Below are 27,864 nucleotides of genomic sequence, written 5' to 3' on the forward strand. Positions count from 1 at the left end.
CAAAAGGGAACTGCAGATGCTGGAATATCGAAGGTACACAAAATTGCTGGGGAAACTCAGCGGGTGCAGCAGCATCTATGGAGCGAAGGAAATAGGCGACGTTTCGGGCTGAAGAAGGGTTTCGGCCCGAAACGTCGCCTATTTCCTTCGCTCCATAGATGCTGCTGCACCCGCTGAGTTTCCCCAGCAATTTTGTGTACCCTTTTCATATTGTCAAGCTAAAACCCTCATCCATTGCTCAGTTGGTTCTCAATTTGATTTTTCCAGTGCTCTACTTGCCAATCTCCCTTTTGCCACATGCGCTAACCATGAGATATTCCAAAGTTTTTCGGCTTGTGGCAAACTAGGATTTAAATTACATTTATCTGTCACTTAATTACTGAGGGGATCTTCTGGTTTAACAGCACATCTGCTTGAAAAATTCTCATCTTGGTTTTCAAAACTCTTTCTGGTATCACATTCCATGTTACTGCAATCCTCTCCAGTTTTGTAATACCCCTGTCCCACTTTGGAAACCTGAACGGAAACCTCTGGTGACCTTGCGCCCCACCCAAGGTTTCCATGAGGTTCCTGGAGGTTTTGGTCACTCTCCCTAATGGTCGAAAGTGATTTCCGCGTGGTCGAGGCTTCTTCTATGTTCCTTCGATTATTTCAACAAAATCAAAACCGGCCTCGACTAAAAATAGGTTGCCGTTTGGTCGAAGCCAGTGGAATGGGGTCGCTATTTACTTACAGGCAGTCGAAGGCAATCTCCTTCGCTGACCGGCCTTTTTTATTGGCTCATTGGAGTTTTCAGGACCTAGAAAATCCGCCGGAAGGTAAAATGCTCGCTAACTTTATTAAACTTCTTAAAACTGTCTCCACTCCTTCTCCTCCCCCCCCCCCTCCCGCGCTCTCTAAAGGACTTACCGTACTCTGTGGAAGCCATTTACCTTCCTCTTCATCGCGCAGACAGCGCTCCTCCGCTGTCCCTGGCCCCCACCTTCGGAGAGTGTGTGTGTGTGGTGTGTGGTGTGTGGTGTGTGTGTGTGTGTGTGTGTGTGTGTGTGTGTGTAGGATATTTGGTTGGTAGATGCAACCACGCTTCGGTCGAGGCTTTCCAGGTGAGTGACCAAAACCTCTGGCGACTCATGGAAACCTTGGGTGGGGCGCAAGGTCACCAGAGGTTTCCGTTCAGGTTTCCTAAGTGGGACAGCGGCATAAAACTCCAAGTAATTCCGTATCCCAAGTGATTCTTCTAAATCCACCAGATGGATACCACCGTAGCGGGCCAGATCTCGCACAAAGATGAAATGGAGTGTCGGAAGGAGCTAGATAGCCTAATAACACGGTCAAGACAACCTCTCCCTCAATGTCAGCAAGTCGAAGGTGCTAATTATTGACTTCAGGAAACAAGGTGGTATACATGCCCCAGTCAGTATCAATGGTGCATAAGTGGAGATGGGTGGGAGCTTCATGTTTCCAGGTGTAAATTTCACAAACAATCCTTCCTGGACCAACCACATTGCGTCATAGCCATGAAAGCACACCAATGCCCCTACATCTTTAGTAGACTAAGGAAGTTTGGTATGTCTCCAACAACTCTACTAACTTATACGGATGTAAAGTTGAAAGCATCCTCTCGGGTCACATCACAGCTTGGTTAGCATTAGCTTTGCTCAAGACTGCAAGGAATTACAGAGAGTCATGGATGAGCCTAGTCCATTACACAAAGAAGCCCCCCAACCCACCCCACCACTCAACTCTATCTACACTTCATGCTGCCTAGGAAAAGCAACCAACATAATCAAGGACCATTTGCACCCCAGTTACGACTCCTACCTTCTACAGTGGGCAGAAGATACAAAAACCTTAAAAGTGCTTACCACCAGATTCTTCCTCACTACCGAATGTTCCTCTCATAAACTAAGGATGAAAAATCCATTTCCCCACCTACTGACTTGCAGCCCTTGCACATTTTTTAATCTACACTTTCTCCATAACTGTAACATCATTCTGTTATTGTAGTCTATTCTGCACTAATGGTATTTTTCTCTCTGCACTACTTGATGTACAGCTTGATTGTACTCGTGTACAGGATGATTTATCTGGGTAGCATACAAAGTAAGTTTTTCACTGTATCTCAGTATACTGAACAATAATAAACCAATACTAATTTTGTTAATTTCCAATTTTTCTACTCCAAGATTGTCAGCCCTACTTTTAATTGACGAAACTCTAAGCCTCTTTATATTTCCACCTCTTTTTCCACCTTTAACATACACCTAAAAGGCCAGCTCATTGTGGAGCTTTTTGGTTATCTGTCCTAAAAGGTCGCACTGTGACTGATCATTTCACTTTTGATAATACTCATGTTAGGGTCATTTTTGCTGTGTTAATGGCAGTACCAAAATGTAAATGGCTGCTGTTGTTTCATCTAAGTAACTGAGATATACTTTACATTTTTCTTCTGCATTGCAATTGATATAAAGACCACCCTAGGTCTCAACACCACCTGCTCTCTTATAAAAAATTTCAGTTTGATCCTTTGAAAATAATACATAAATGAAATAACACCAGCACTGCAGAGGTATTGCACTCATTTAACAAATTAGTGGAATCAGGCTAGCTCATTTTCCTAGTTATTGGATGGTATTTCTAACTGCAGCCCCACAGCACCAAAGACCCAGTTTCGATCCTGACCTTGTGTGCTGTCTGTGTAGAGTTTGCATGGTCTCTGTAACCGTATGCTTTTCCTCCCATCGTGGGCGGAAATCCCGGGGGGGGGGGGGATGATCGAGGGCGCCGATTGGACGAGAGAGACGTCGGTCAGCAGACAGTTGGGGGGGGGGGGGACCAAGATGATTCAGCGCGATGATTGGAGGAGGAAGTTGTCGGTCAGAGGCGGAAGTAGGGGTGGAGGGACTGAGGATAGAGCGTGGTGATTGGAGGAGGGAGACGTCCTGGTGGAGCAAAGATCATAGAGAGAGCTTAAACCGGCCCGTTCGCGGGGCTTTTCATCGCCCAGCCCGGCGCGGTTTAAAATCGTCCGCGGGATCTTCCACCTCCCCGTGGTCTAATTGCTGCATCAAGGCGATCGAGGCTCCCGATGGTGAAGCTCCTGCCTTGTGATGAAAGGCCCCGCAAACGGTCCGATTGAAGCCCCACAATTCGGGACGGACGAAGCTGCTGTTGCTGGAGTTCGGAGTCGGTCATCAGCTAGGTCATCTCTCAATGTTACCGTCCACAGGACCTGCTGCTGAAGCATTCAAAGGTGGGGGGGGGGGGGGGTGTGGGTGTGTGTGGGGGTGTGTGTGTGTGTGTGTGTGTGTGTGTGTGTGTGTGTGTGTGGCTGCGTAGGGTGTGCATGAGAAAGTGGAATAACAGAATTAATGTGAGGGGGTGATTAGTGGTCGGTGTGGACTCAGTGGGCCGAAGGGCCTGTTTTCATGCTGTATCTCTCTAAACTATTAATACACCAAATTGCTTTTAAATTACTTTTTTAAAGCTATTGGACAGTACTATAATAAATTTTACCCATTGAAAATAGGGTGTTTAATGGAAGCACTGGGACAGGGGCCTCGGGGAGAGTGGTAAACCATACAGCTGCCAAACCATCAGGATTTTAAAGAAAGTCTGGAACCCCGGAGAGTGGATAAGGGAGTGCAGGAACCAAGGTGACAGTGATTGAAAAGGGAGTGTAGGAAATAGGGCATCAGTGAGTGGAAAAGGGAGCGTAGGAACTGGGGTAGTAGAGAGTAGAAAAGGGGTGGGGGAACCAGGCCACCAGTGAGTTGATGGGGAATGTGGCATACATTACTTGATAAACCAGCTGCCAAAGCATCAGGATTTTAAATGGTTGGGGAATAATCAGAGTTTCATTGTACCTTCCAAGTGGGTGCTGCTAAATACAAATTCAAAATTATCTTTAAAAGGTAAAATCCAAAATTTATACCTGTTGATATAACTTAGTGCGATATAAGATGGCTGCTGTTGTTCCTGTCTTTCCAAAACCTTGGGATCGTTTTCTGTTAAAAGAACACATTAAGAATAGTTATTAACAAGCATCTTCCAATTGTATAATTTTAAAATCAGCTAACAAATAATTGATTTGAATTGAGATACAAGACTTCAATTTTCTCACATACGTTCACACAGTGCAGGTGACTAGAGATTTACATCATCACACCCAGGTTTAAAGCATAAATGGAGAAAGTGGAGCAAAAATACACAAAATACACTTTTCCCAACTGAGTTCCACAAATATACTTTTTTAAGCATACCTTAAAATAACCATCTGTTATTCACAGTGAGGTAGGTAGCAGCCTCATTAAAATACCCCAATCGCAGTCCTTTATCATAATTAGGACAGGGATGCTCCCCTGCTCTTCAATCGGATGAAGAGCACCATGTGCCTGATCAAAGTGAGTACTGAGCAACTCAACCAGATAACATCAACTCACTTTACAAATGATTTTAATGTGGTCAGGAAAGGTATGATGGCCATGAATGTATAGACACTGAAAATGTCAGAAGAGATTTTGCACTTTTCTTGATTTGTATATATTTGTTTTAATTCTGAATAAAGTTTATTTTTAGCAATGTTACAAAATTTTGAGATTTTAAAAATCAAGTCTGCAATTTATCCCATCAGATAAAGCATAAAAAGAAGTTTAATTTGACACCTAATTCACTTTCATATCTTCAGTATTAAAAATGTTATGGCCATTTTTATACTCGGAAATTAGCATCTTGTTCCCTATTGCTTTTCCATTGACTTAAGACAAAAGCTGTGATCAAGGACAGTCAAAAGCCCATAACTTTCTTAAAAATTAAGAGAACTGAATGAAAATTTTCAGTTATTATAGATTGAAGCATTCTGAAACAAATATGAAACAATCTTACTTGGATGACCTGAAATTAAGGCATATAATTAGTTTGGTACCCAATTGTTGCTAATTACAAAATTCAATTACTAGATCGAAACATCTATCCATTTCTGAAGAAAAGGTTAACATTTTTTAAAAGCCTAAGTGTCCAAATAACATTCACACAAGAATTCACAATATAACATGATTTTTAAATCTCATTGTCATGAATTTATAGGCCAAATGTAAGGAATTTAATGTTTAATTCCTGTAAATTAATGGGCATTTAAATCATCTTGCGAGTTGGATTTTGTGTAACGCGCTGGTTTGGAACGTTGCGGTTGCAGTGAATTTAAACCCCATATTGGCAGGAAAAATACTGCCGGTTCGTATATTTACATAATGACATTTTCGCAACGTGAAATTTTGATTAAAGGCATCCTAAGAAGCAAGTTTATATGAAAAAATAAACGGCATACGTCCCTTGTCCCCTACGTGAGATCCGTCCCATTGTCAGCGTTGACGGCATTCGAAGATGATTTTAAATTTACTCCAACAATTAAATTATCCAGCGCTAATTTTAATAAACATAATAAAATGGCAGTCGAAGCGATTTTTCTTTAGCAACTAAACAGCCTGACAGAGATCGATTTGAATAGGCAGCAGAAAAATCACATTTTAAACGACCCCCTCTCAAAGGCGCCAAAGTCGCGCACACGGGCAGTGGCAGAACTGCAGCACCGCTGAAGGTAAGTTTTGTAACATACCTATTATTTTTGGAATTTAAAAAAAAAAAAATTTGGCTTCAAAATTTCTGTTGGCTTTTGGCACTCCTTTCCATTCAGGATGGCCTCATCCTTGCCCTTAACGTAACAATTCTGTTCAGCCGTATGGTGCCAATGTCCTAAAGTCATCAATTGACAGACATTCAGCATAGGTGGTTCACCAATATTATTCTAATAAAGCCGGACACAGGAGTCTTGAATGAGCTTCATCAAGATGGAGGTAACATTGCTCCATTTTACATCCAATTAATATTTTAAATGAAACTTTTAAAATTAAAAGAGGTTACAATGTGTTTTTATTTTTTTTTAAAACAAATTAATATGGTCGACATTTGTTAGCCATCTCTAATTTTCTCTGAACTAATTGGCTTTCCAAGCGGTTTCAATCAAGGAAAAACGCATCTGTGTGCCCGGGGTCTCATATAGATCAGGACCGGAAATCATGGCCAATCTCCTTCTCTGTAGGAGGAGGTTAAAAGGGAACATGATTGAGATGTAGAAACTTACTAGTAGTGTTGTTAGGGTGGTTTAGATATACAGTTTGGAAAGTTCCACCAGAGGCCCAAACACCCTCGACCACTGTTACACAACTAAAGATGCCTAATGCTACACCCCCTGCACACATTTTGGGAAACTCACTACCTTGCTGTGCTTCTACTCCTTGCTCACAAGCAGAAACTGAAGTGTGAGGATCCACTACCAAAAGTAGTACAATGCTGGTCTGAGAACTTTAGACTTCATATATACATCACGTTCAGACCGACCAGTGATCACCTCATACAGTATCACTATCCTACATAATAGGGACAGTTTACAATTTATAGAAGACAATTAACCTACAAACCTGAACGCCTAACGGAGTGTGGGAGGAAACCAGAGCACCTGGAGAAAATAGATGTGGTCACAGAGGAAAATGTACATCCTCTGTACAGAAGGCATCCGTAATCAGAATTGATCCTGGGTTTCTGGTGCTGTTTGACAGCAACTCTACCACTGCGCCGCCCCGAAAACTGATGAGATCCTACAAGGTCCATATTTAAAGGACTTTGTGTCCAGCCTATACGACGATGCTGTCACAGACTTAATCAGTAAATGTGTAAAGCACAGCGTGCCTAAAGATGACAATCTAAGTATTCTCCAACTGGAAACCATGGATGAACCGCGAGATCCACTCCCCTGGTAAAGCTGACGTCTGTGCCATTCAAGTCAGGCGACACCGAATTGTACAAGAAATACATATACGACTTTCTCAAACCCTTCAGGATGCCAAAAAAAAATTCTGACCAAGTGAGAGTACAAGAAAAAACACACATACACCCACTGATTGTGGCAAGGCTTACTTCTTATAATGGACTGCTAAGTGAAGCCAGACAGAGTTGCTAGTAACAGCGCATCCCTCCAAGACATCCTCAATGCATTTTATGATAATTTCCCTCAGAAAACAATAGAATGATGTCACCCCTCTGACAGTCTTGGCTGCACCTGTACTCATGGTCACCGTTGCAAATTGGCCTTCCCCAGAGTAAACCTGCATAAAGCAACTGGTCCGGATGCAGTCCTCAGTTGTGTCCTCAGGAGAATGTCTGGACATCTTTAGCCTATCCCTATTCTATCCAGAGGTTCCCACCTGAAGAAGACCACTATCTGCACAGTGTCAAAGAAAAGCAAAGTTTATTATTTTGTGTCATCACACAACTGTTTGCCAATAGCGAACAAATGTTAGTGCCATGTCGTTGGCCTCTGCAAGGTCCTTTACAGTGCATGTGTCATGCAGCATGTCACAGCTCAGGAGATGTTCCATAGTCTGGAGCCTTTCACAATGTCACAGAGCTCCAGTCCATGTCAGAGTGCTCCAATCTGACTCCATTCCATGTGATCTTCAACCTTCGATTTGCACACTTGTTCTTCAAGTGGAAGGCGCAGACTTGGGTTTTAGATGGATTGGCTCAGGTGATTCTTTTTGTAGTATGAGGACAGGTTGACTAAAGCCTCACATAGAGTAGCTTCTGCCTCGAGGAAGTCAGCACTTTGGGTTGTAATACATAGGTCATCTGCATAAATGAAGCTCCGGGTGTTGGGATGGATAGGCTGGTCGTTAACATAGATATTGAACAAGGTGGGTGCCAGTACAGTTCCTTGAGGGAGGCCGTTTTTCTGCCTGCGCCAGCGACTTTTCTTTAGTGACAGTTCGACAAAGAAGCGTCTGTTTTCGACCAGAGTCTTCACCAGATTGGTTAGATGCAAGTTGTGTGTTAGATCAAGTACTTTGTGTAACAGTCGGCGATGGTTTACTGTATCATAAGCGTCTAAGAGGTCTACCAAAACAGCGCCTGTGATTGCACCTTCCTGACGGCCATCCTGTATGTGCTGGGTGAGATTGAGAAGCTGACTTGTGCAGGACTTCCCAGGCCAGAACCCTGACTGCTCCTTTATTAGGGATGGCTCTATCACTGGGCTGGGGCGGGTCAAGATGAGTCGCTCAAACAGCTTGTAGGTGTGGCAAAGAAGTGATATTGGCCTGGAGCTCTTTGTTGCTGAAGGATCTTTGTCTGGCTTCAGCAATGCTATTTCACGTGCACGACGCCAGATCTTTGGGATGTGACATCTCTCCATGTAGGTGTTAAACATGGCCAACAACCACCGTTTTGCAGTTGGTCCAAGGTGCTTAATCTGTTCAGCTATGATGTTATCCAGACTTGCAGCTTTACCTATTTTGGCTGTGCATATAGCAGCATCTAGTTCTTTCATTGTGAAAGGCTGACATAGTTGTGGGTTATCAGAGTTACTTTCATAGCACTGCTGGGGTTTCTGCTTTATCACTGGTGATTCGGTTTTGTCATTGAGTAGGAGTTGGTTGATTAGCAGTAGGCCGGTCAGTATGGATTGACTTGGCCTTCTTTGGGTCCTTGTTAATCAGATTGAGAGTGTCCCAAGCCTTCTTGCTGCTGTGTGTCAGATCCAGATCCTGCCACGACTTGGCCGATCAGATGCGATAGCTACAGTAAGAGCTTCCTCGGTGGCTATAGAATTGGCAGAAAAGAGGTCGGCCATACTTCCCCTTGGAAAAGGCATATATGGCAGCAGAATCTGGGGAAAGGAAAGATACATATTCCGTTCGGCATCCTCGAGGGATACGTCTTCTCGACGACTTCCATACTCTTAGCACGAATTGATCATATTCTTCAGGTGTAGGCTCCAAATCCCCAATCGACTGGTCAAGATCCGTAGCAAAGCCCTGCCAGTCAGCCTTTTTGAGGTTGAAACGCCTTCGTAGGGGTGTTATCTCAGGTTGGACAACAGCTTGAAGTTGAATCCCTATTGGGCAATGTTGGGATTTGGGAATGGGATCTAGGACAAGTTTGGAGCTCATGGGTGCTAGATTGGAACTGACGAAAATGAGGTCTGGGTTATATCCCCTTCCCCATCGTCCACTGTTGAATGACCATGGAAGCTTAGGGTCATGGATGTGATAGAGGTTGTGTGAGTCCATCCAGTTTTCCAACAGCTCTCCATTCTCGTCTGTATCTTGAAAGCCCCATCGATTACTGTGGGATTAAAGTCTCCTATGAAGATTTTGTAAAGCAAAGTAGTATGCATTGATGCGTACTTTCCAGTGGCACAATCATAAAGAGAGACTGGTCACAGTAGTACACATCAACTCAACTCTTCCAAACAGTTTTAGTCCATTAGAATTTTCTGACTGCCGCAACGAGCAGATGCAGTCTCCCTGGTCCTACACCCATCATTGAAACATCTGGATAACAAGGATACCTACGTCAGCTTCCTAATCGTTGCCCACAGTTCTGATTTCAACATCATCATTCCAATAAAAATCTCCAAACCATTGGACCTAGGATTCAGCGCCTCCGATTGCAATTGGAGCCTTGTCTTCCTGCATCCGACCATTGCAGTGGGCTGGATCTCAAATAATGACAAAATGGAGTACATAAAGAAGATACTGTAGAGAGCATAGTAGCATGGTTGCAAGACAACAATGACTCACTCCATGTCAGAAAGCAGTTGGCATATACATCAACGGCTACTTCAACAGTCCTCTTCAATAATCCTGAAGTAATGGAAGAGGTGTTGTCATGACAACATGCTGCTGAGCTCTCACTTTCCTTCCTGTACTCATCATTGTTTGAGATGTCGTCCGCTTTGGTGGTGTCAACTGCAAACTTGTAAATTAAGTTTGAGCAAAATTTTACCACATACTCGTGAGTGTACTGGGAAGTGTAGTAAGTTGCTGAATACTCTGGGCACACGTTTAGTTTAGAGATACAGCGTGGAAGGCCCTTTGACCCCACGCATCCGCGTCGACCACCGATCCCCGCAAATTAACACTATCCTACACCCACTAGGGAGAATTTTTACATTTACCAAGCTAATTAACCTACAAACCTGTATGTCTGGAGTGTGGGAGGAAACCAAAGATCTCGGAGAAAACCCACACAGGTCACGGGGAGAACGTACAAACTCCGTACAGACAGCACCCGTATCAGGATCGAACCCGGGTCTCCGGCACGGCTTTCGCTGCAAGGCATCAACTCTACCGCTGCGGCACCATGTTGAGAATTACCGTGGAGGTGATGTTGTCATGTTTTCCTACTGACTGCAGTTTGTGGGTCAGGAAGTCCATGACACCTGCATTGAAGGAGGTACTGCCTCAAAAAGCCACTATCATCAGAGACCTGTATCACCCTGGCCATGCTCTAATTTCACTTCTACCATTGAGAAGAATGTAGAATGTAGAGAAGCCCTATGTACTATCTTTGGTTGCGCTAAGGACTTTGTTTTTTTTGCACTAGTACAGGGTATTGTGGTTATTAATTTATTGAATTTTTGTTTATTACATATTGTCATACAACAGGACTGTTTTGATGCTGCATGTAAGAATTTAATTATTCCATTGTCAGTACAAAAGATGATTAAACATTCTTGACTCTGAGGATCCAGTTGCAGACAAGGGTGCTAAGTCCTAGGTCCAGATGTTTGGAGGCAAGTGGGAATGGAATTATGGTGTTGAAGGCAGAGCTGCAGTCAATGAACAGGAGTCTGACATAGGTGTCCTTGTTATCCCAATGTTCCAGGGATGAACGTAGGGCCTATCGGTCTGTTGTGCCAGTAGGCAAATCGCAGTGGATCAAGGCTGCCGTGAGGCTGGAGTTGCTATGCGGCATGAGCAGTCTCTTGAAGCACTTCATGGTAGTCGTCATTATTTTTCTTTGGCACCGGAATGATACTGATCTTCTTGAAACAGGTGTGAATCTAAGATTAGCAGTAGGGAGTGGTTAAACCGCCTTGCCAGCTGGTCTGCACAGTTCCTCCAGGCCAGTCACTTTTGTGGCTTCAATCTCAGGAAGGTCATTGTGATGTCTAGCAACAATGACCATGGGTACAGATGCAACCAAGGCTGTCAGGATGGGCGACACGTTTACACTGACCTTATCTTCATAATGTGCATTGAATACAGCGACCTAGTCAGGGAGGGATGTGTCGTTGTCAGCGATTCTGTCCAATTTTGCTTCTTACCCTTTATAGTATGTAAACATGCATCTTTTTCCCATGACTGAAACTATAGGCATGCGTCCCAATAATATTAATACACTACATGAATTTTGCATTTAAAGCAAGTTCTACAGAAAAGTTACTGGCTCAAGTGTTTTAAAATAACCACAGAATAATTTATTTATAAACTCTACAGGCAAACAGAAGTGATATAAATGGGATGAATAAATAGACAGCTATTTCAAGAATAGGATTAATAAGAATAATTTACACATTATGTGATCAAATATTTAATATATTGCATTTGTTATTAGTTGAAAATGCATGTCAGCAAATATGGCAGCTGAACCTTCTCACTGTTGGCTGGGTAGAGGGAATAAAGCACATCTGCAAAATGAGGAAATCTGTGCAGTACACTCAACTTGCTTTCAGTATATTATTGCATGCTATCTAGAATAAATGAATACAAGCAAACCATTGTTCAACAGGTAGCACAAAAACAGAAAGGAAACAGTGCATTGAATACTAGATTATAAAATTAAATACAGTTACAGCAACATGCATATAGTTGAAACTATACTTTGACCCGTTAGCCTTTCAGTTCAAAACCTATATATAATAATGTTAGTAGCTTGAAAGGGTTCAGAAAAGATTCACGAGGATGGTGCCAGGACTAGAGGGTGTGAGCTATAGGGAGAAGTTGAATAGGCTGGGTCTCTATTCCATGGAGCGCGGGAGGATGAGGGTCTTCTTATAGAGGTGTACAAAATCATGAGAGGAATAGATCAGGTAGATGCATAGAGTCTCTTCCCCAGAGCAGGGAAATTGAGGACTAAAGGACATAGGTTCAAGGTGAAGGGGAAAAGATTTAATAGGAATCCGAGGGGTAATTTTTTTCACAAAGGGTGGTGGGTGTATGGAACAAGCTGCCAGAAGAGGTAGTTGAGGCTGGGGCTATCCCATCGTTTAAGAAACAGTTAGACAGGTACATGGATAAGATAGGTTTGGAGGGATATGGACCAAGCACAGGCAAGTGGGACTAGTGTAGCTGGGACATTTTTGGGCCGAGGGGCCTGTTTCCACACTGTATCACTCTCTGACTCTATGACAGATGAAGAAATGTGCGATTACATTTCTGCCAAAAGAAGCGTCTTCATCCGTTTAACATAAATCATGCAGAATTAAAATTTCAAAATTCCTGTATATAATTATGGTGACAGATTTTCACCTAAAGTATATAAACTCCACATTTTTGTACAATTTAGTATCATTTTACAAAATAAATAAATCTTATGAATTACAAACTATGTGTCAGCTTACTCTGCAAAGAGAAATGCTCTGTTCAGTGGCTTTGGCGGTGGAGAAAATGAAACAGTATTTCCACATTATTTCTTCTCTCTGAATCCAAATAATTCCCAAAACACTATATGAAAGCCACACATATGTAATAATGTCCCTGAGATAAGGAAGACTTCCTGTACTAGAAATAATTTTTCACTTGATAGCAGCATTATGTTATTTCTTGTTTAATTTTCCATTCAGTTGTTCCACAGCTGCTAAATTAGTTATTCAAGTGTTGCCTTTTTTTAATCGGCTTATTTTTTGAATTTCTCTACTAAATAGTTTATGCAAATCATATTTTAAAAGGATATAAAGTCTGTCAATAAGGCCTTTTATTGCTTTAGTGGGTAATCAATTGTGATCACTCTTATTTCCAACCCACGTAAAATGGACATGATAATTGCTAGTTTCCAGTTTTGCCTCCTCCTACGGAATGTTTGTGTTTCATTTACATGAAAATTACCTAATTACTTCTGCCAGTTTTATTTTTAATCTTCAAGGAACGTCCCCTACAATACTGTGATTTTATTCTGCCGCAAACACTACATTTCTGCAAAAGAAATACAACAGACACCTCAGTTAGTCTTTAAGCACCACATTTATTTGCTTATAGTTGATGACAGCGTGCAATTTTAAAAGTTAATCATACCGAGGACTCGTCAACAGGAGCTCAAAAGCACAAGAGCTTAAAAATTGGTCATAAACCATTGAGAATGCCCAAATACAATAACTCTCTCTGCCATGAGCACTGGGCTCTGTTTTGTTCTCTTACACTACTCCGATGAAGTTCAATGTAAGCACAATAAACAGTATAGAAACAAAGAACTGCAAATGCTGGTTTATAAAAAAAAATAACAAAGTGCTGGAGTAACCCAGCATCTCTGGAGAACATGGACAGGTGACATTTCACATTGGCACCCTTCTTCAGACTGGATCTCATCTTCTGGCTAGTCATATTATCAGGGCTTAATCATTTCGATATTTCCAGTACAATCTTTCATTTCAGTTTTCGAACATGTGTTGTACAATCTAATCAAAATTTACTTATTTTTGTATTCCAACCCCCCTACAATAAAGGCCAATGTAACACCTAGTAATCGAATGATTGCTATATAGAAATTCTTACTTATTGCATTTCATGAGTCAGTTCACCAAAATCTCACTGTACACTAGTTTCTCAGTTTAAAAGTAATCTATCTATTCTATTCATAACTAAAACTCTGATCTTGTGCTCTTCCAGTTTGCGTGGTTTTTCTATTTGCGCAAAAACAGTACCCGACAGCGCCACGATTTTTCGCCAGCTTACTCACCATTCTCCTGTCCTGTGAGTTGAACAAGTTTCATTCCGATCGATGGTATATTGTAAAAGTTATTAAGGTTTAAAAATCGTGAAAAACACGCATGCGCAGATTGCTGTCAGTCGCTGACGCACATTGGTCTCCTCTCCTGGCACCATCAGCGCACTGATTGGTCGCGTCCACTGTCAATCGGCTGGAGGTCACCATGGTGAAGGAATGGCGCTGCCACCCGAGGAGCTGCAGCTGTGCAGTACCTGGTGGGGAAGGTGGTACCGCAGGCAGAGCCCGGGGACTGGGACCAGACTGGAGCCAAGGACGAACCCGGGGACTGAGCCTGGGCTGGAACCAAGAACGAGCCTGGGACCGGGGTCAGGGACCAGCATGGTGATGAAGTCTGGGCCTGGGTCAAGGTGTACTAGCGCTTCAGGGGCCGCCCGGCTGCCGCCATCCTGCAGCACAGCCTCCGCTTTCTGCTCTGCGGGTAGCTCTGGCCCGGCCGCCCGCCATCCTCACCTCGCCCCCAGCACAGTGAGCCCGGCTCTGTCGAGGCCCAGGTCCGCGAGTGATTCGGCCGCCTACAGCCAGGGCCGGGCCGAGTACAGGAATCATGCCCTGCCGCTGCTCTATGACCTGGGTAGGTGTTGGGGCAGGAAATGTGAGTGAGGGGAGGAGGATGAGGGAAATGGGGAGGAGGGAGATGGTGTGCTAGAGGGAGATGGGGGGGGGGGGAGCGGGCAGCGCCGAGCCCCACTGTCTACCCGCTGGCGAGGGACACCACGGGTCCCGGGACAAGCAGCCCTCCAACGGCTCCTGCCCGCGGGCGCGGACACCTGGAGCGGCCCTAACACACCGCTACACAGAGAGAGGGAGCGCTGCAGCCCTGCCCACAGCACGGCGTGGGGGGGGGGGGAAAGAAGATGGAGGGAGAGGGGAGAGAAAGATGAGGGAGGGGGGGAGAGAGGGATGAGGGAGGAAGGGAGGGCGTATGAGGGACGGGGAGTGGAGGGGGGGGGGAAGAGGGGTGAGGGGAGAGGGGAGGGAGGGATGAGGGAGGGAGGGAGGGATGAGGGAGGGAGGGACGAGGGAGGAAGGGAGGGAGGGATGAGGGAGGGAGTGAGGGGGGGGAAAGAGAGGGAGGGAGTGACTCCAGGGCTCTAAATTAACGGTTGCCCGGGTGCCAATGGCCACCCAAAGTGCCGCCGGACAACCTAAACGCCGAGTCATTTTGCCCGGCTTGGCACGCAGATACTGGTTTATACCAAAGATAGACACAAAAAACTGGAGTAACTCAGCGGGTCAGGCAGCATCTCTGGAGAAAAGGAACGTGATGTTTTGTGTCAACGACGGCTGTAATGCGTGGGAAAGATGCTAAGTGTGGCTTGACGGAGGGTCGGAGCGAATGATGGGCCCCGCACAGCAGCAGCGGCGGAGGCTCCATCTCCTCCTCCTCACACACTCCGCCCGGCCTGATCGCAGCCGCTGCCTGCCACTCCGCCAACGGCGCTTTCAAAACAAACCCTCTCGCGCGCCGAGGGAGGGAGCGAGCGACTGCGGGAGAGCGGGAGGCCCCCGTCTGAAGCGTCTGCACCGCTAGGCCCCGCACCTTGCTATTGGTTGGCAGATGCCAGTGTTGTCTGAGGAGCGCTGACCTTCCTTCCCACCTCCTCTGTCTCCCTCTCTCCGTCTGTCCCTCTCCCTCCGTCTGTGTATCTCCCTGTCTCTCTCTCTGTCTGTCTGTCTTTCTCTCTCTCTCTCTCTCTCTCTCTCTGTCTTTCTTTCTCTCTCTGTCTGTCTCTGTCTGTCTGTCTCTCTCTCTCTCTCTCTCTCTGTCAGTCGCTCTCTCTCTCTCTCTCTCCCCCCCTCCCTTTATCCTGGGACCCCTCATCTCAATCCCACACTGATCCCCATTTCTGCTTCTATTCAGTCCTCACTGACATCCCCTGTGCTCCCATCCCCATCTACCCCCCTCCCATCTATTCATCCTGCACTGATCTCCCTATCCACCTCACATTGATTCTCCTGCCACCCCCATCCATCTTTCACTACACCCCCCATTCATCCTGCACTGCTCTCACCCATTCATCCCGTACTGACCCTCACTCCATTTCTCCTGCACCGATCCCCCATCCATCCTGTAGTGATCCACCCATTCATCCTGTAGTGATCCCCCCATTCATCCTGCACAGACCCTCCGATCCACACTATACTGACCTGCCCCATTCATCCTGTACTGATCCCCCCCATTCAGGAAGAATGGGGGGGGGATCAGTCTGAAGAAGGGTCTCGACCCGAAACGTTGCCTATTTCCTTCGCTCCATAGATGCTGCCTCACCCGCTGAGTTTCTCCAGCATTTTTGTCTACCCCATTCATCCTGTACTGCACCCCCCATTCATCCTGTACTGACGCCCCCCCATCCACCCTGCACTGATTCCCTCCCATCCATCCTGCACAGATCCCCCCGTCCATCCCATACTGATCCCCCCCATTCAACCCCACTAACATCCCCCGCGCTCTCCCCTCACAATTTTATCTACTCCAATCAACACGCACTAATTCTCCAGCCTCAATCCATCCATTCCGCAACGATTGCCTTCTCAACCCCACCCCCCCACCCAAATGTGTTTTAATTCCGTTTTTAATCTATAAAGATGGATTAATAAAATAGTGAACACGTGAAACATTAAAACCGCAGTGTTCGATTGTCACTGCTACCGTTGACACATTATTACAGAATTCATTTTACCGGCAAATCAATGCTTTTAATATGGAGTATCAGTACAGTAGTTATTTAATGAAAACATTCACAACTATACGTTGGATTTATCCAGATTTTACTTTTATAGTCAGTCATATACATCACAAATTTGGTCAGGAGATATTTCAGTTAAAATTTTAACATTATAATTCTGAAGTGGGAATGATGGAAACACCATTTATCAAGAACTTTTTTAAAATCTGGTGCGTACAAACCCTCCGCAACTCCCTCGTCAATTCTTCCCTTCCCTCCCGCACCACCCCCTCCCCGGGCACTTTCCGTTGCAACCGCAAGAAATGCAACACCTGTCCCTTCACCTCCCCCCTCGACTCCATTCAAGGTCCCAAGCAGTCGTTCCAGGTGCGACAAAGGTTCACCTGTATCTCCTCCAACCTCATCTACTGCATCCGCTGCTCTAGATGTCAGCTAATTTACATCGGTGAGACCAAGCGTAGGTTGGGCGACCGTTTCGCCGAACACCTCCGCTGGGTATCTTCATTGCTATTCATAACACATACATCTAATCTGAATGTACACAAAAATGCTGGAGAAACTCAGCGAGTGCAGCAGCATCTATGGAGCGAAGGAAATAGGCGACGTTTCGGGCCGAAACCCTTCTTCAGACTGAATACTCATTCTTCAGATTATTTCCTTCGCTCCATAGATGCTGCTGCACCCGCTGAGTTTCTCCAGCATTTTTGTGTACCTTCGATCTTCCAGCATCTGCAGTTCCTTCTTGAACACATCTAATCTGAATGTCCGGTAATGTGACGTTTTGACACCTTTAAACATATTACCAAAAGAACATTTGCTGCAGTTATGTCCTTTGACCATCTCTTGTCAGTTAGTGTGATGTTTAACCTGTCAGATGGGTATAGTCGGTTTTAACAGCTATTATCATAAAATGTAGTTTTGATATTTCCTTGCAACCTGTATATTTTGTTGTGGATAAATTATGTGGGAAGCGAGAGTGTTTCTGTACCAATAGCAATAACGACCCATGCTATGGCCATGTCATGATAATTTTCGGTCCTTCAGAGAACATGCTTGCATCAACCTGTAGTGTGCATGGTTAAGCATATATGTTACCATGGTCCAGGATTTATTGACACAGGTTGATCATGCGCTGAATAATCCAACCACATTTTTGTTTGGAAGTGGAAAGAAATAATAGAAATTGCATTAATTGCAACGTGTAAAAAGAGTTGAGATACTGTATTATAATTTTGCTGCATGTCATTGTGGTATATATCATATCTTGATTGGTGAATATGTTTAGTTTGTGACTTTATTTGAAGCAGAAATAATCTGTGAATGTTCCATTGAGCATAATTCCGACTGGTAACTATGCACTTCGTCCGAGCACATTATCGCACGCGTCATGCAAGCCGTCTTAAATGACCACCTAAACTGTCATTTGGCAACCTAAAAAATTGCCTCGGTTGGCCGGCTGGCAACAGGGAAAAAAAGTTAAGTGAGAGCCCTGGAGTGAGGTAGAGGGGTGGTGGAGTGCAGGGGGGTAGTGAGGAGGGGTAGAAGGGGTCTGGGGTGATGAGCTAGGTGGGATAGAGGGGGGGAGGGGGGGAGAGGGGGACAGGGATGGGTGGATTTGATGGGAGGGGTTTAGGCGAGTGGTGGAATATTGCGTTGGGGGACCTAGCCTCCCGTGTGACAGGGACCCAACAGGTCCAACTTAGTCTAGTGCCATCTAATTCTTTTCCTATCAAAATGCTCTTCCTATCGGATTCTTCACATTAAACCTGATAACATTAATGTTGCCACCTTATACATCTACCATTTTGTTTTTTCCCTCACTTACAGTCTATATCCTTTTGCAGATGTTTTTACATCCGTTTCAGAATTAATTAACTAACTGCCATTTGATTCAGCAAAATCAGAAATGGTGCATTCTTCTCATTTATTCATAATATTTTTATTTTAAGTATCTATTCAAATTAATAAACATTGAAAACCTAATATTTGCCAAACGGCAGAACGAAATTGTACACATTCAACATCTGATATTTAATCAAAGAAATGGCAGCCTTTTCAATTGTACTTTGTCACATGTACATAGGTACAGCGAAATTCCTTTTGTGCATACAATTCAGTAAAAATCATGGGCATAATCATACTCAAATGCAAGTGTAAGAATAGTAGAATACATTTTTTGTTCTTATTTGGAATTACATCAGAAAGGATTGTCTTTTTGACCTTATCTTCAAATGCTTTACTTTATTACGTGTGTAGCATTCAGCTGCATAATTCTGTAGCATTAGCATCAATCATTTCCTTCTCTTATCTATAAATATATGGTTTATGTAAAACACCTAAAATAAGTTGCTCAATAATCATGCAGGCAGGGTTTTGCGAATGAAGCTCATTGATATCTCGCTTGATGAAATATTTGCTGACTTCAATCACCTAAGGGACTTCTGTACAGATGAATTCACTGATATGTGCCCCATTAGTCTCTGTGGATTTCCCCTATCCCACTTCTCACCTCATTCTTGCCAATTAAGGAGCTGAATTATGTATAATAGTTGGAGTCACTTTTGGTTTTGAGTCCTAGTGTGCTGCAGAAGCTTGACAGAAACATACTGGTGAATAATTAAAGTGATTCTTTTAAAGCACTAGAAAGTATTTCTATCTTCTATTCTTTTGCCTGCTTTTGTCCAAATTTTAACTGTAATCAAGCATTAGGCACTGGCACTACATCTCAGTTTATATATAACTATATGTTTTAAATAAGAGCAATTTGATTTTAGATGACATAATTTGAATGAATACAACATATTTGAAAGATCTGGCACAGATCTGATGGCCCAGTAACTTTCCTTCCATGCTGTACAATTCTATGATCCTGTATTTTAAACATGCAGCTGCCAATGAAAAAAGGCTTGAGTCAGTTCACACTTCCCATTTCATTCCTGCACATTCACTAATCTTTTGCAACTACATTTGTCTAATCAAGCTTGAAGCCTTGCTTTAATTACCTTCCAATGAACTGAACCAATCCCCAGTGCATGTGCAGCAACTAGGCCTCAGGCTGTGGAGTCCAAGTACTCATCATCAAACTACCCTGATAGTCCGTTTCACCTAGGTACAGTGAAATTCCTTTTTTGCATATAGTTCAGTAAAAATCGTACAATACATTGGCACAACCATATTCAAGTACAAGAGTGTAGGAATAGTAGATTGCACTTTTTTATTTTATTTTGAATGACATCAGGAAGGATTGGCTTCGAGCTTATCTTCAAATGCTTTTTTTAACTCAGATTAAAAACAGCCCAAATAGATATTATTCATTAAAATCAAATGATGAAAAATTAATAAAATAATTAAAATCATAAATCATTTAATATTTGTAAAATAACTAAAATTATGAATACACATGAAAATAAATAAGTAAAGAACAATTATCTCACTAACATTCTCTATCCAGGTCAGCAACCTAATTCCAACGAATGGGGCAGTGCTGGATATGCCAACATAGCTGGAGACCACGGAATGTGTGCATGTGGTCTCTCAGCTCAGCATAGTCATGCTGTGGCTGATGTGGAGTTCAGCAGCAGAGCTGGAGGGCATGGAGGATGCCAGCTGAAGGCTGAATGTGCTACAATCAGAGGGGATACTGTTTCTCAAGCTAACACTGAACTTTGTTGGGAATAGTACATCTTAACAACATTGAAAATTCACAGTACAATGGGTGCCTATTGACAAATTGTGTCCCTGTTGAAATTCCAACAGCTCTCCTGCATTCCGCCTGTAACCCTCTTCAAGTATATATTCACGTACACATTAAAGTAGTTTTGAGATGCGATTAAGGGACCTGCATCCACCAATCTTTCAGGCAGTGAGTTCCAGATAGAGCCTACCATTTAATCTACTCAAAAATAAAATCCCCTTTTCCCTGCTCCAAGTTACTCAAAATCTATTTGCTATTAATCTGTCTGTTAATGGAAATACATCCTTCCATGTCATTGCATCTTGGCCTTTCGGTATTTTGTATGCTAATTTCTCTCCCTTCACAATACCCAATACCTTCCTATTTAGTGTATACTGTATTTCAATGCCTTATTGCACCTCTCCAAAGCATTAATTAACATTCCTCATGACTGAATTCTGTTTGCCACTTTTTTGCCTAACTGGACCTTCTATATATATATATATCTATATCTATATCTATATCTATATCTATATCTATATCTATATCTATATCTATATATATATATATCTCTATATATATCTATATATATCTATATATATATATCTATATCTATATCTATATATCTATATCTATATCTATATATCTATATCTATATCTATATCTATATCTATATCTATATCTATATCTATATCTATATCTATATCTATATATATATATATTCTTGTAGTTCAATGCTTTCCTCCTTACTGTCAGCCACACAATCATCTGCAATCTTATTTATCATATCTCTTAAGATTGAAGCCTAAATCATTAATATACAATACTAAATCACAGAATGAAGTGCTGAGCATTGTAGAATCCATGAGTAATAAAAACCCAGTCACAAAATAAAATCAATAAAATCATCTATTATCCTTTGGTTTCTGACCCAAGCCACTTTGTCACTCTCTCTTGGATCCCAAAGATCATGGCCAGCTTGCTATGTAATAACCTTCCAAGGTCTTGGTAAAAGGGTTTGGGGAATTAGGTGGTGGCCCCCTCACTTACCAAAAATAAACAACATCTGATCTGCCCTCGTAAACACCATATCTCTGATTCGACTTTCTAACTTTCCTCAGCTGAAGCAATTGTGCAGGTCTCTATGACCCTGAAGCTTAGGGCAGAAGATACTTGGGGATGAGGATGATGAGGTTAGAAAATGGGGTATGATGGGACAGGATGCCAGTAGTGGTGGTGGTGATGGGACGGCGAGTGAAGATTGTAGAAAATAATAACAGCTTTCCTACACTGATTATTACCATTTGGCAGCATCTCTTATATAGTAACTTTACAGATATCACATGCTTTGCCCTCCATTCCCAGCCAGCTGACTGGAAACATTTATAGATCCACTTCTACCACTAACTCATTCCAAATTCACACCAACATTTAATATTTGTCAGCTATTTATCCCAATGAAACCGTGTCTAAGCATGAATTATCACATGCAAAGAAGAAAATAAATTATGTTATGCATAACACTAACATCCTCAAATGTACAGGAATTCACTGGTTTCTTTCTACCATTGATACGATAAGCCACAAAGCACACATCAGTTTTATTTTTCCCAATACAAGTGCCTTCTCTGATCTTTCTGAAATTCATAACTTGTGCTTTATAAATATGGATGATTTTTTTTCCAAAAGACCTCTGTACAGAATGAACATTGTGTGACAGCAGTTGGCTGAAAACCTTATAAAGTGTTTGTAATAAACCCTGTATTTTTGCCTCAAATTTCTCCAATAAAAATAACTTGCATACATTTCAGGGTCAGGCAAGATTATGGAATCTTCCAAGCCTGTAAAAAGGCCTAACTCGTTAAGTGACTATTATTTTTTGGTTCAGAGAGTAGGATTGAACAAAGATATCTGCAGCATAATGTGCAGAATGCCAGATATGATGACAATTCTAGGTTGAGACTAAAAATGATTAGTGCTGGATACCCTATAACTTTCGTTAAAAAGATGGCATACCATTATTATTCATTTTACCCCTAAAGTGCAATTTTTGGGAGTCAGGAGAATTGAATGATATTGTTGAAATCTACAAATGATAATAGGATTACAGGATGTTAATTGCAGAACCACCTTAAAGCTAATAATTCAATCTAATTAAAAGGACAGACCTGCTATTGAACTCAGTTACAAATCACAAAAAGGATTTATAGTGAAAAATGCACTTAGCAATTACACTACATAATTACAGGCTTAAGTACAGAACAGAGATCAAAGCACTTATCATGAGCAATAAAATTCATATAGTTTTAAAGATGCAAAAGCTTTAGCCTGTGCTTTATTGCACCAGCCATTTGCTGTATACCCATGACAACTGCAAACATGTTTTCCCTATGGAAGACAAGATCTGAAAATGCAACAGCTGCTCTTTTAGAAGATTGCAGCTAAGGACACAAATTGCTGCAACAACTAGATCAAATAGAATAATATTTGGATTCATTAAGTAACACTATCAATAAACCTTAAAACATAAATTAATGATCTCCAAGGATGGACAAAGACTAATTAAAGTGCATCAGAGCAATATAATTATTGTTATTTTAATCATTAAAATGGATTCATATCATGCAATTAAAAATTCAGATGTTAGAGATTTTTCTGAGAGCTTGTCTGCATCTTTGTATTTATCATTTTTAACTGCAGTGGTTAGGAAGTAATGAACTGGCTGCAGCTGTTACTTATTTCTCTTTGGGATGTTGCCTGTTTGTAATTGCATTTTGTCACCTACAGAGGGTGTTATTCCTTATTAAAGGTCATAGGATTGGTACAGAGACATCTCACAGCAGCCATTATTGTACTACAAATTACTGGGTACAGCAATACAGAAGCTGTCAGACAAGCTTAGTGAGAAATTGTTTGAGGAAATGAACCATTCAGCAATTCATCATAATATAATCCACTGATTCTGAATTGAAATCACAAAGCAATATTAATATTCTAACCCATTGATGTTACCTTTGGTAAAAAAGTATTAGCTGATAAAGGACATTAAAATAACTGGTGGAGCAGGTTGTATAAAATAAGATAAATATATTCTACATTAAAGACTGATACTGAAAATGTTTATTAACTCTACTGTACAAAACATCAATAAAAGTGAGTTTTATTTACACATAAAACACATTTAAACTGAGCACATTTTGACCGTCCCCATGGGCCATTTCAATCCCACCAAATATAAGAAATAAAGTGGATTATATTTGAAATCTTCACGAGAGTTAAAAAATAAAATGAAAAATAAATTTCCATAGGGCTTTGTTCCAGAACAATAACTCTTGACCACAATCTAAAAGAACAATATTGACATGAAGGTAGACAAAAATGCTGGAGGAACTCAGGCGGTGAGGAAGCATCTATGGAGAGAAGGAATAGGCGATGTTTCAGGTCGAGACCCTTCTTCAGTCTGAAGAAGAGTCTCAACCCGAAGCGTTGCCTATCCTTCTCTCCATAGGTGCTGCCTCACTCGCTGAATTCCTCCAGCATTTTTGTCCACCTTCGACTTTTCCAGCATCTACAGTTCTTTCTTAAATATTGACATGAAATAACTTATTAACAAGAACCAGCGAATAACATCAAAACTTAGAGCCAAGCTGCATCTGTGGAGGCAAAAGGATGATCAATGTTTCAGGAAGACACCCTGCAATAGGATTCGGAGTGTAGAGGGAAGATAGCCAGAGATGAAAGGGAGGAGCGAGACAGAAGCTAGTAGGTGATAGGTGGTAAGAGAAAGATGATGGGCAGACTAAACTAGATGGGGAAGGAGATAGGAAATGTAGACCAAGTGAGAAGAAAGCCAAGTGGATAGATGTGAGGGTGATGGGGGAGGAAATCAGGTAAATCAGGATAATAAATCTTCATTACGAGAAGAAAGAATGGGAATGGAAAACATGGGCGGGTCTGGCAGGAATGAAAAAGGAAACAGGGATGTGTCTTACCCAAAATTGGAAAATGTAATGTTCATACCATTGGGTTGTGGGTTGCCCATGTGGAATACGAGGTGCTATTCCTCTAGTTTGAGTTTGGCCTCAACATGGCAGTGCAGACCATGGACATACAGGTCATTGTGGGAATGGGTACAATTATGGAAATGACAAGCCACTAGAAATACAACATTGCTGTTGTGGACAGAACACAGCTGCTCTGCAAAACATCACCTGGTCTTACTTGATAAGAGGCCACACTGAGAACGCCAAATGCAATAGACGAAGTAGGAGGAGGTGCATGTGAATTTCTACCTCACCTGAAAGGGTTGATTATTCCTGGATGTGGTGAGTGGGTTAGTACAGAGATGAATATTGCACAGCTTCTGGCCGTGGGTGAAAGTGCCAGGGGGCAGGGAGGGATGGGTATGGGGGAATGAGTAGATCAGGGAGTCACAGCTAAAGTGATCCCAATAGAAAGTAAAGGTGGGAGAGGGAAGTTGCTACTGGCAGTGGAACCCACTGTAACTGGCGTAGATGGCAAAGGATGATACGCTGGATGCAGTGACGAGTGGGGTGAAAGGAAAGACCAGAAAAACTCTACCTCTGTTTTGTCTGGGGAGGGGAGGAGCCTTCTCACACAGTTTCTACAAATGCACCAAAGAAAGTATCATATTTGAATGCAGCACAACTTGGTGTGGTAACTGTTCTGGACAAGATTGCAAGAAATTGCAGACTTGTGAACATAGCTCAGTCCATCATGCAAAACAGCCTCCCCCCACATCCCCCCTCAACCACCCCCCCCAGCCGACACGTAACACCGTGGGACGGGGAGCAAGAATCAATGACGTTTCAGGTCAAGATCCTGCATCAGATGAAATTGACAAGTTCTGCACAGGAAGTGGAAGAAGTGGTCCAATACAGTGTTGTGATGTAGCCCAACACCTTATTTTTTTCTTGGGTAACCGAAATGGTATGAAGATTGAATTTTCCGACTTCAGATAACCCACATCCCCTGTATTATTTTGCCACTCCTGCCGGAACATCTAGATTCTCTTTCCCTTGGTTCACCTCTTCCATTTACCACCCATCCCTTGTTACTTAGATTATCTTACCTGACCCACATAGGTCCTTCTGCCCTTTTTTTCCATTATCTACTTCCACCTATCATCCAATAGTCCCTCAAAACTCTTCCTCTTCGCTGCATAGTCCATTGTCCCCATCTCACCTGGTTCCACCCATCACCCACCAGCTACTGACTCACTGCTTCCTCCCACCCTTCTATAGTAGCCATCTTCCCTCTATACTCTGAGTCCTGATGCAGGCTCTGGACCTGAAACATCGACTACCCATTTGCCTCTACAGATAGAGCCATAGAGTGATACAGGCCCAACCTGCTCACACCCGCCAACATGTCCCAGCTACACTAGTCTCACCTGTCAGCGTTTGGTCCATATCCCTCCAAACCTGTCCTATCCATGCACCTGTCTAACTGTTTCTTAAATGTTGAGATATTCCCAGCCTCAACTACCTCCTCTGGCAGCTTGTTCCATACACCAACCACCCTTTGTGTGAAAAAGTTACTCCTCAGATTCCTATTAAATCTTTTCCTCTTCACCTTGAACCTATGTCCTCTGGTCCTCGAATCCCTTACTCTGGGCAAGAGATTATGTGCATCTACCCGATCTATTCCTCTCTTGATTTTGTATACAGAAGCTGCTCAACCTGCTGAGTTCCTCCAGCCATTTGTTTTTGCTCCAGATTCCAGCATCTGCAGTCTCTTTTGCCTCCAAGAGAGGGAAAGCACGGGTTACTTGAAGTTAGAGAAGTCAATGTTCATACCACTCGGGTGTAAGCTGCCCAGGTGAAATAGGAGTGCTGTTCCTCCAATTTGCGCTGGGCCTCACTCTGACTATGGAGGAGACCCAGGACAGAAAGGTCAGTGTGGGAATGGTAGGGGTAGTTAATGTGTTTAGCAACCTGGAAATCAGGTAGGTTTAGGCAGACTGAGCGGAGATGTTCAGTGAAACAATCGCCGAGCCTGCACTTGGTCTCGCCGATATATACAGGCGTCCACACCTGGAACAGCAGGTACAGTAGATGAGGTTGGAGGAGGTGCGAGTGAATCTCTGCCTCACCTGAAAAGACTGTCGGGGTTCCTTGGACGAAGTGTTAGCTAGGTGGCTATGGGAGTTGGTGGGTTTATGAAAATGTCAATTGATAATTTGTCTCCTGTGATGGGGACGTTGAGATCAAGAAACGGTAGGGAGATGTCGGAGATGGACCAAGGGAATTTGAGTGCAGGATGTAAATTAGTAGTAAAGTTAATGTTAATTCCCTTTGAACTGTTTTCATACATTACACCTCATTATCTATATACTTCAGTGTCCCTGGCATCATTCTGAAGAAGGGTCTCTACCCGAAACATCACCCATTCCTTCTCTCCAGAGATGCTGCGTGTCCCACTGAGTTACTCCCGCATTTTGTGTCTATCTTCCAGTTATCAAAATGTTAATTTCAGATCAATACAGAGAAGATGTATATTATTAGAGCCTTGTTCCACAGGTTCCACTTATTATACCTTTTTCAAATACTCAAGTAGTTCGAAGGAAGTTGATACTTCTTAAAAAAGATAGGAAAAAAAAATTGCTGATTTTTTTAAATGATGCATGTCACCAATTTCTCAACGTTATGTACATTAAAGTCTTTGAAGTGGCTTTTTTAGTTGAAGGCTATCCAAAATTAAAAATAATCTGTAGCTTCATTACTAATATGAGCTGATTCTATTTGTTGGTCAGATGTAATGAAAATCATGAGCAATAATTGAACAGAAATATTATTCACTAAATTAATATTTTTCAGAGCAAAATCTAAATAACTGTTTAGTGCTTTTAAAGTATCAAACTAAGTAATCAAGTGCCTCATTAACTAACAGTAAAAGTACATTCTAAGACCAATAATAGCATATGCCATAACACATTTATTGTTTGTCTTAAGTAATAAGAAGCTCTTTAGAAATTAAATATTTTATTTTTTAAATTAATTTTATACAGCAATAAATGAATATCCCTCTGTTTTCAATGTTAATAGATTTTGAGTTATTTTAAAAAATGGGAAATTTCACTTCCAGTGAGAGGTTGGTCTAATTCCAGTTTTGGTGGAACATGAGCAGAATTAAGCTTAAATTCTGCCTTCAGATATGCATTGGAGGCCACAAATGCTTAAGAATATAGATTAAATTCAACCATATGGCAAAATTATTCATTATGCAGCATGAAACTGACATGCAACCAGCATATCTGTTCAAAATAGGTCAATCTTTAGAAATTAACCTTGCTTGCACAAAACTCATGACAAAAAAATATTACCTGAATGAGTGCTTCTTTTGACATATTGGGTGATTACAGCAACATAAAAAACAAAGAGAAAAAAAATAGGGGCAGAAGTAGGCCATCTGGCCATAAGACCCTGTTCCACAATTCATCTGGATCATGGCTGATCTTCTCCCTTAGCTCCATTTTCCTGCACTCTTCTCAGCTCCCATGTCTCCCTTAATAACCAGAGATCTATTGATCTCCATTTGACTCTAATTGACTCTCAACAACCCTCTGAGGTAAGGAGTTCTAAAGATCCACCAGCCTCAAGAGGTTTTCCTTAATTTAGTTCCAAATGGAAACCCTATCAA

At 42.4% G+C, this 27,864-nt stretch overlaps 1 protein-coding gene across 2 annotated transcripts in view; it reads right to left on the bottom strand.

The window, feature by feature from the left end:
• Positions 1-27,864, bottom strand: part of LOC116975163 (juxtaposed with another zinc finger protein 1-like) — an 86,948-nt gene that overhangs the window by 21,233 nt on the left and 37,851 nt on the right. For both annotated transcript variants that reach the window (XM_033023905.1, XM_033023906.1), the window contains one exon: positions 3,935-4,007. In XM_033023905.1, the coding sequence (XP_032879796.1) occupies positions 3,935-4,007 (73 nt within the window). The remainder of the gene's footprint in view (positions 1-3,934; positions 4,008-27,864) is intronic.

Source organism: Amblyraja radiata, chromosome 7 (genome assembly GCF_010909765.2).
Source record: "Amblyraja radiata isolate CabotCenter1 chromosome 7, sAmbRad1.1.pri, whole genome shotgun sequence".
NCBI lineage: Eukaryota > Metazoa > Chordata > Chondrichthyes > Rajiformes > Rajidae > Amblyraja > Amblyraja radiata.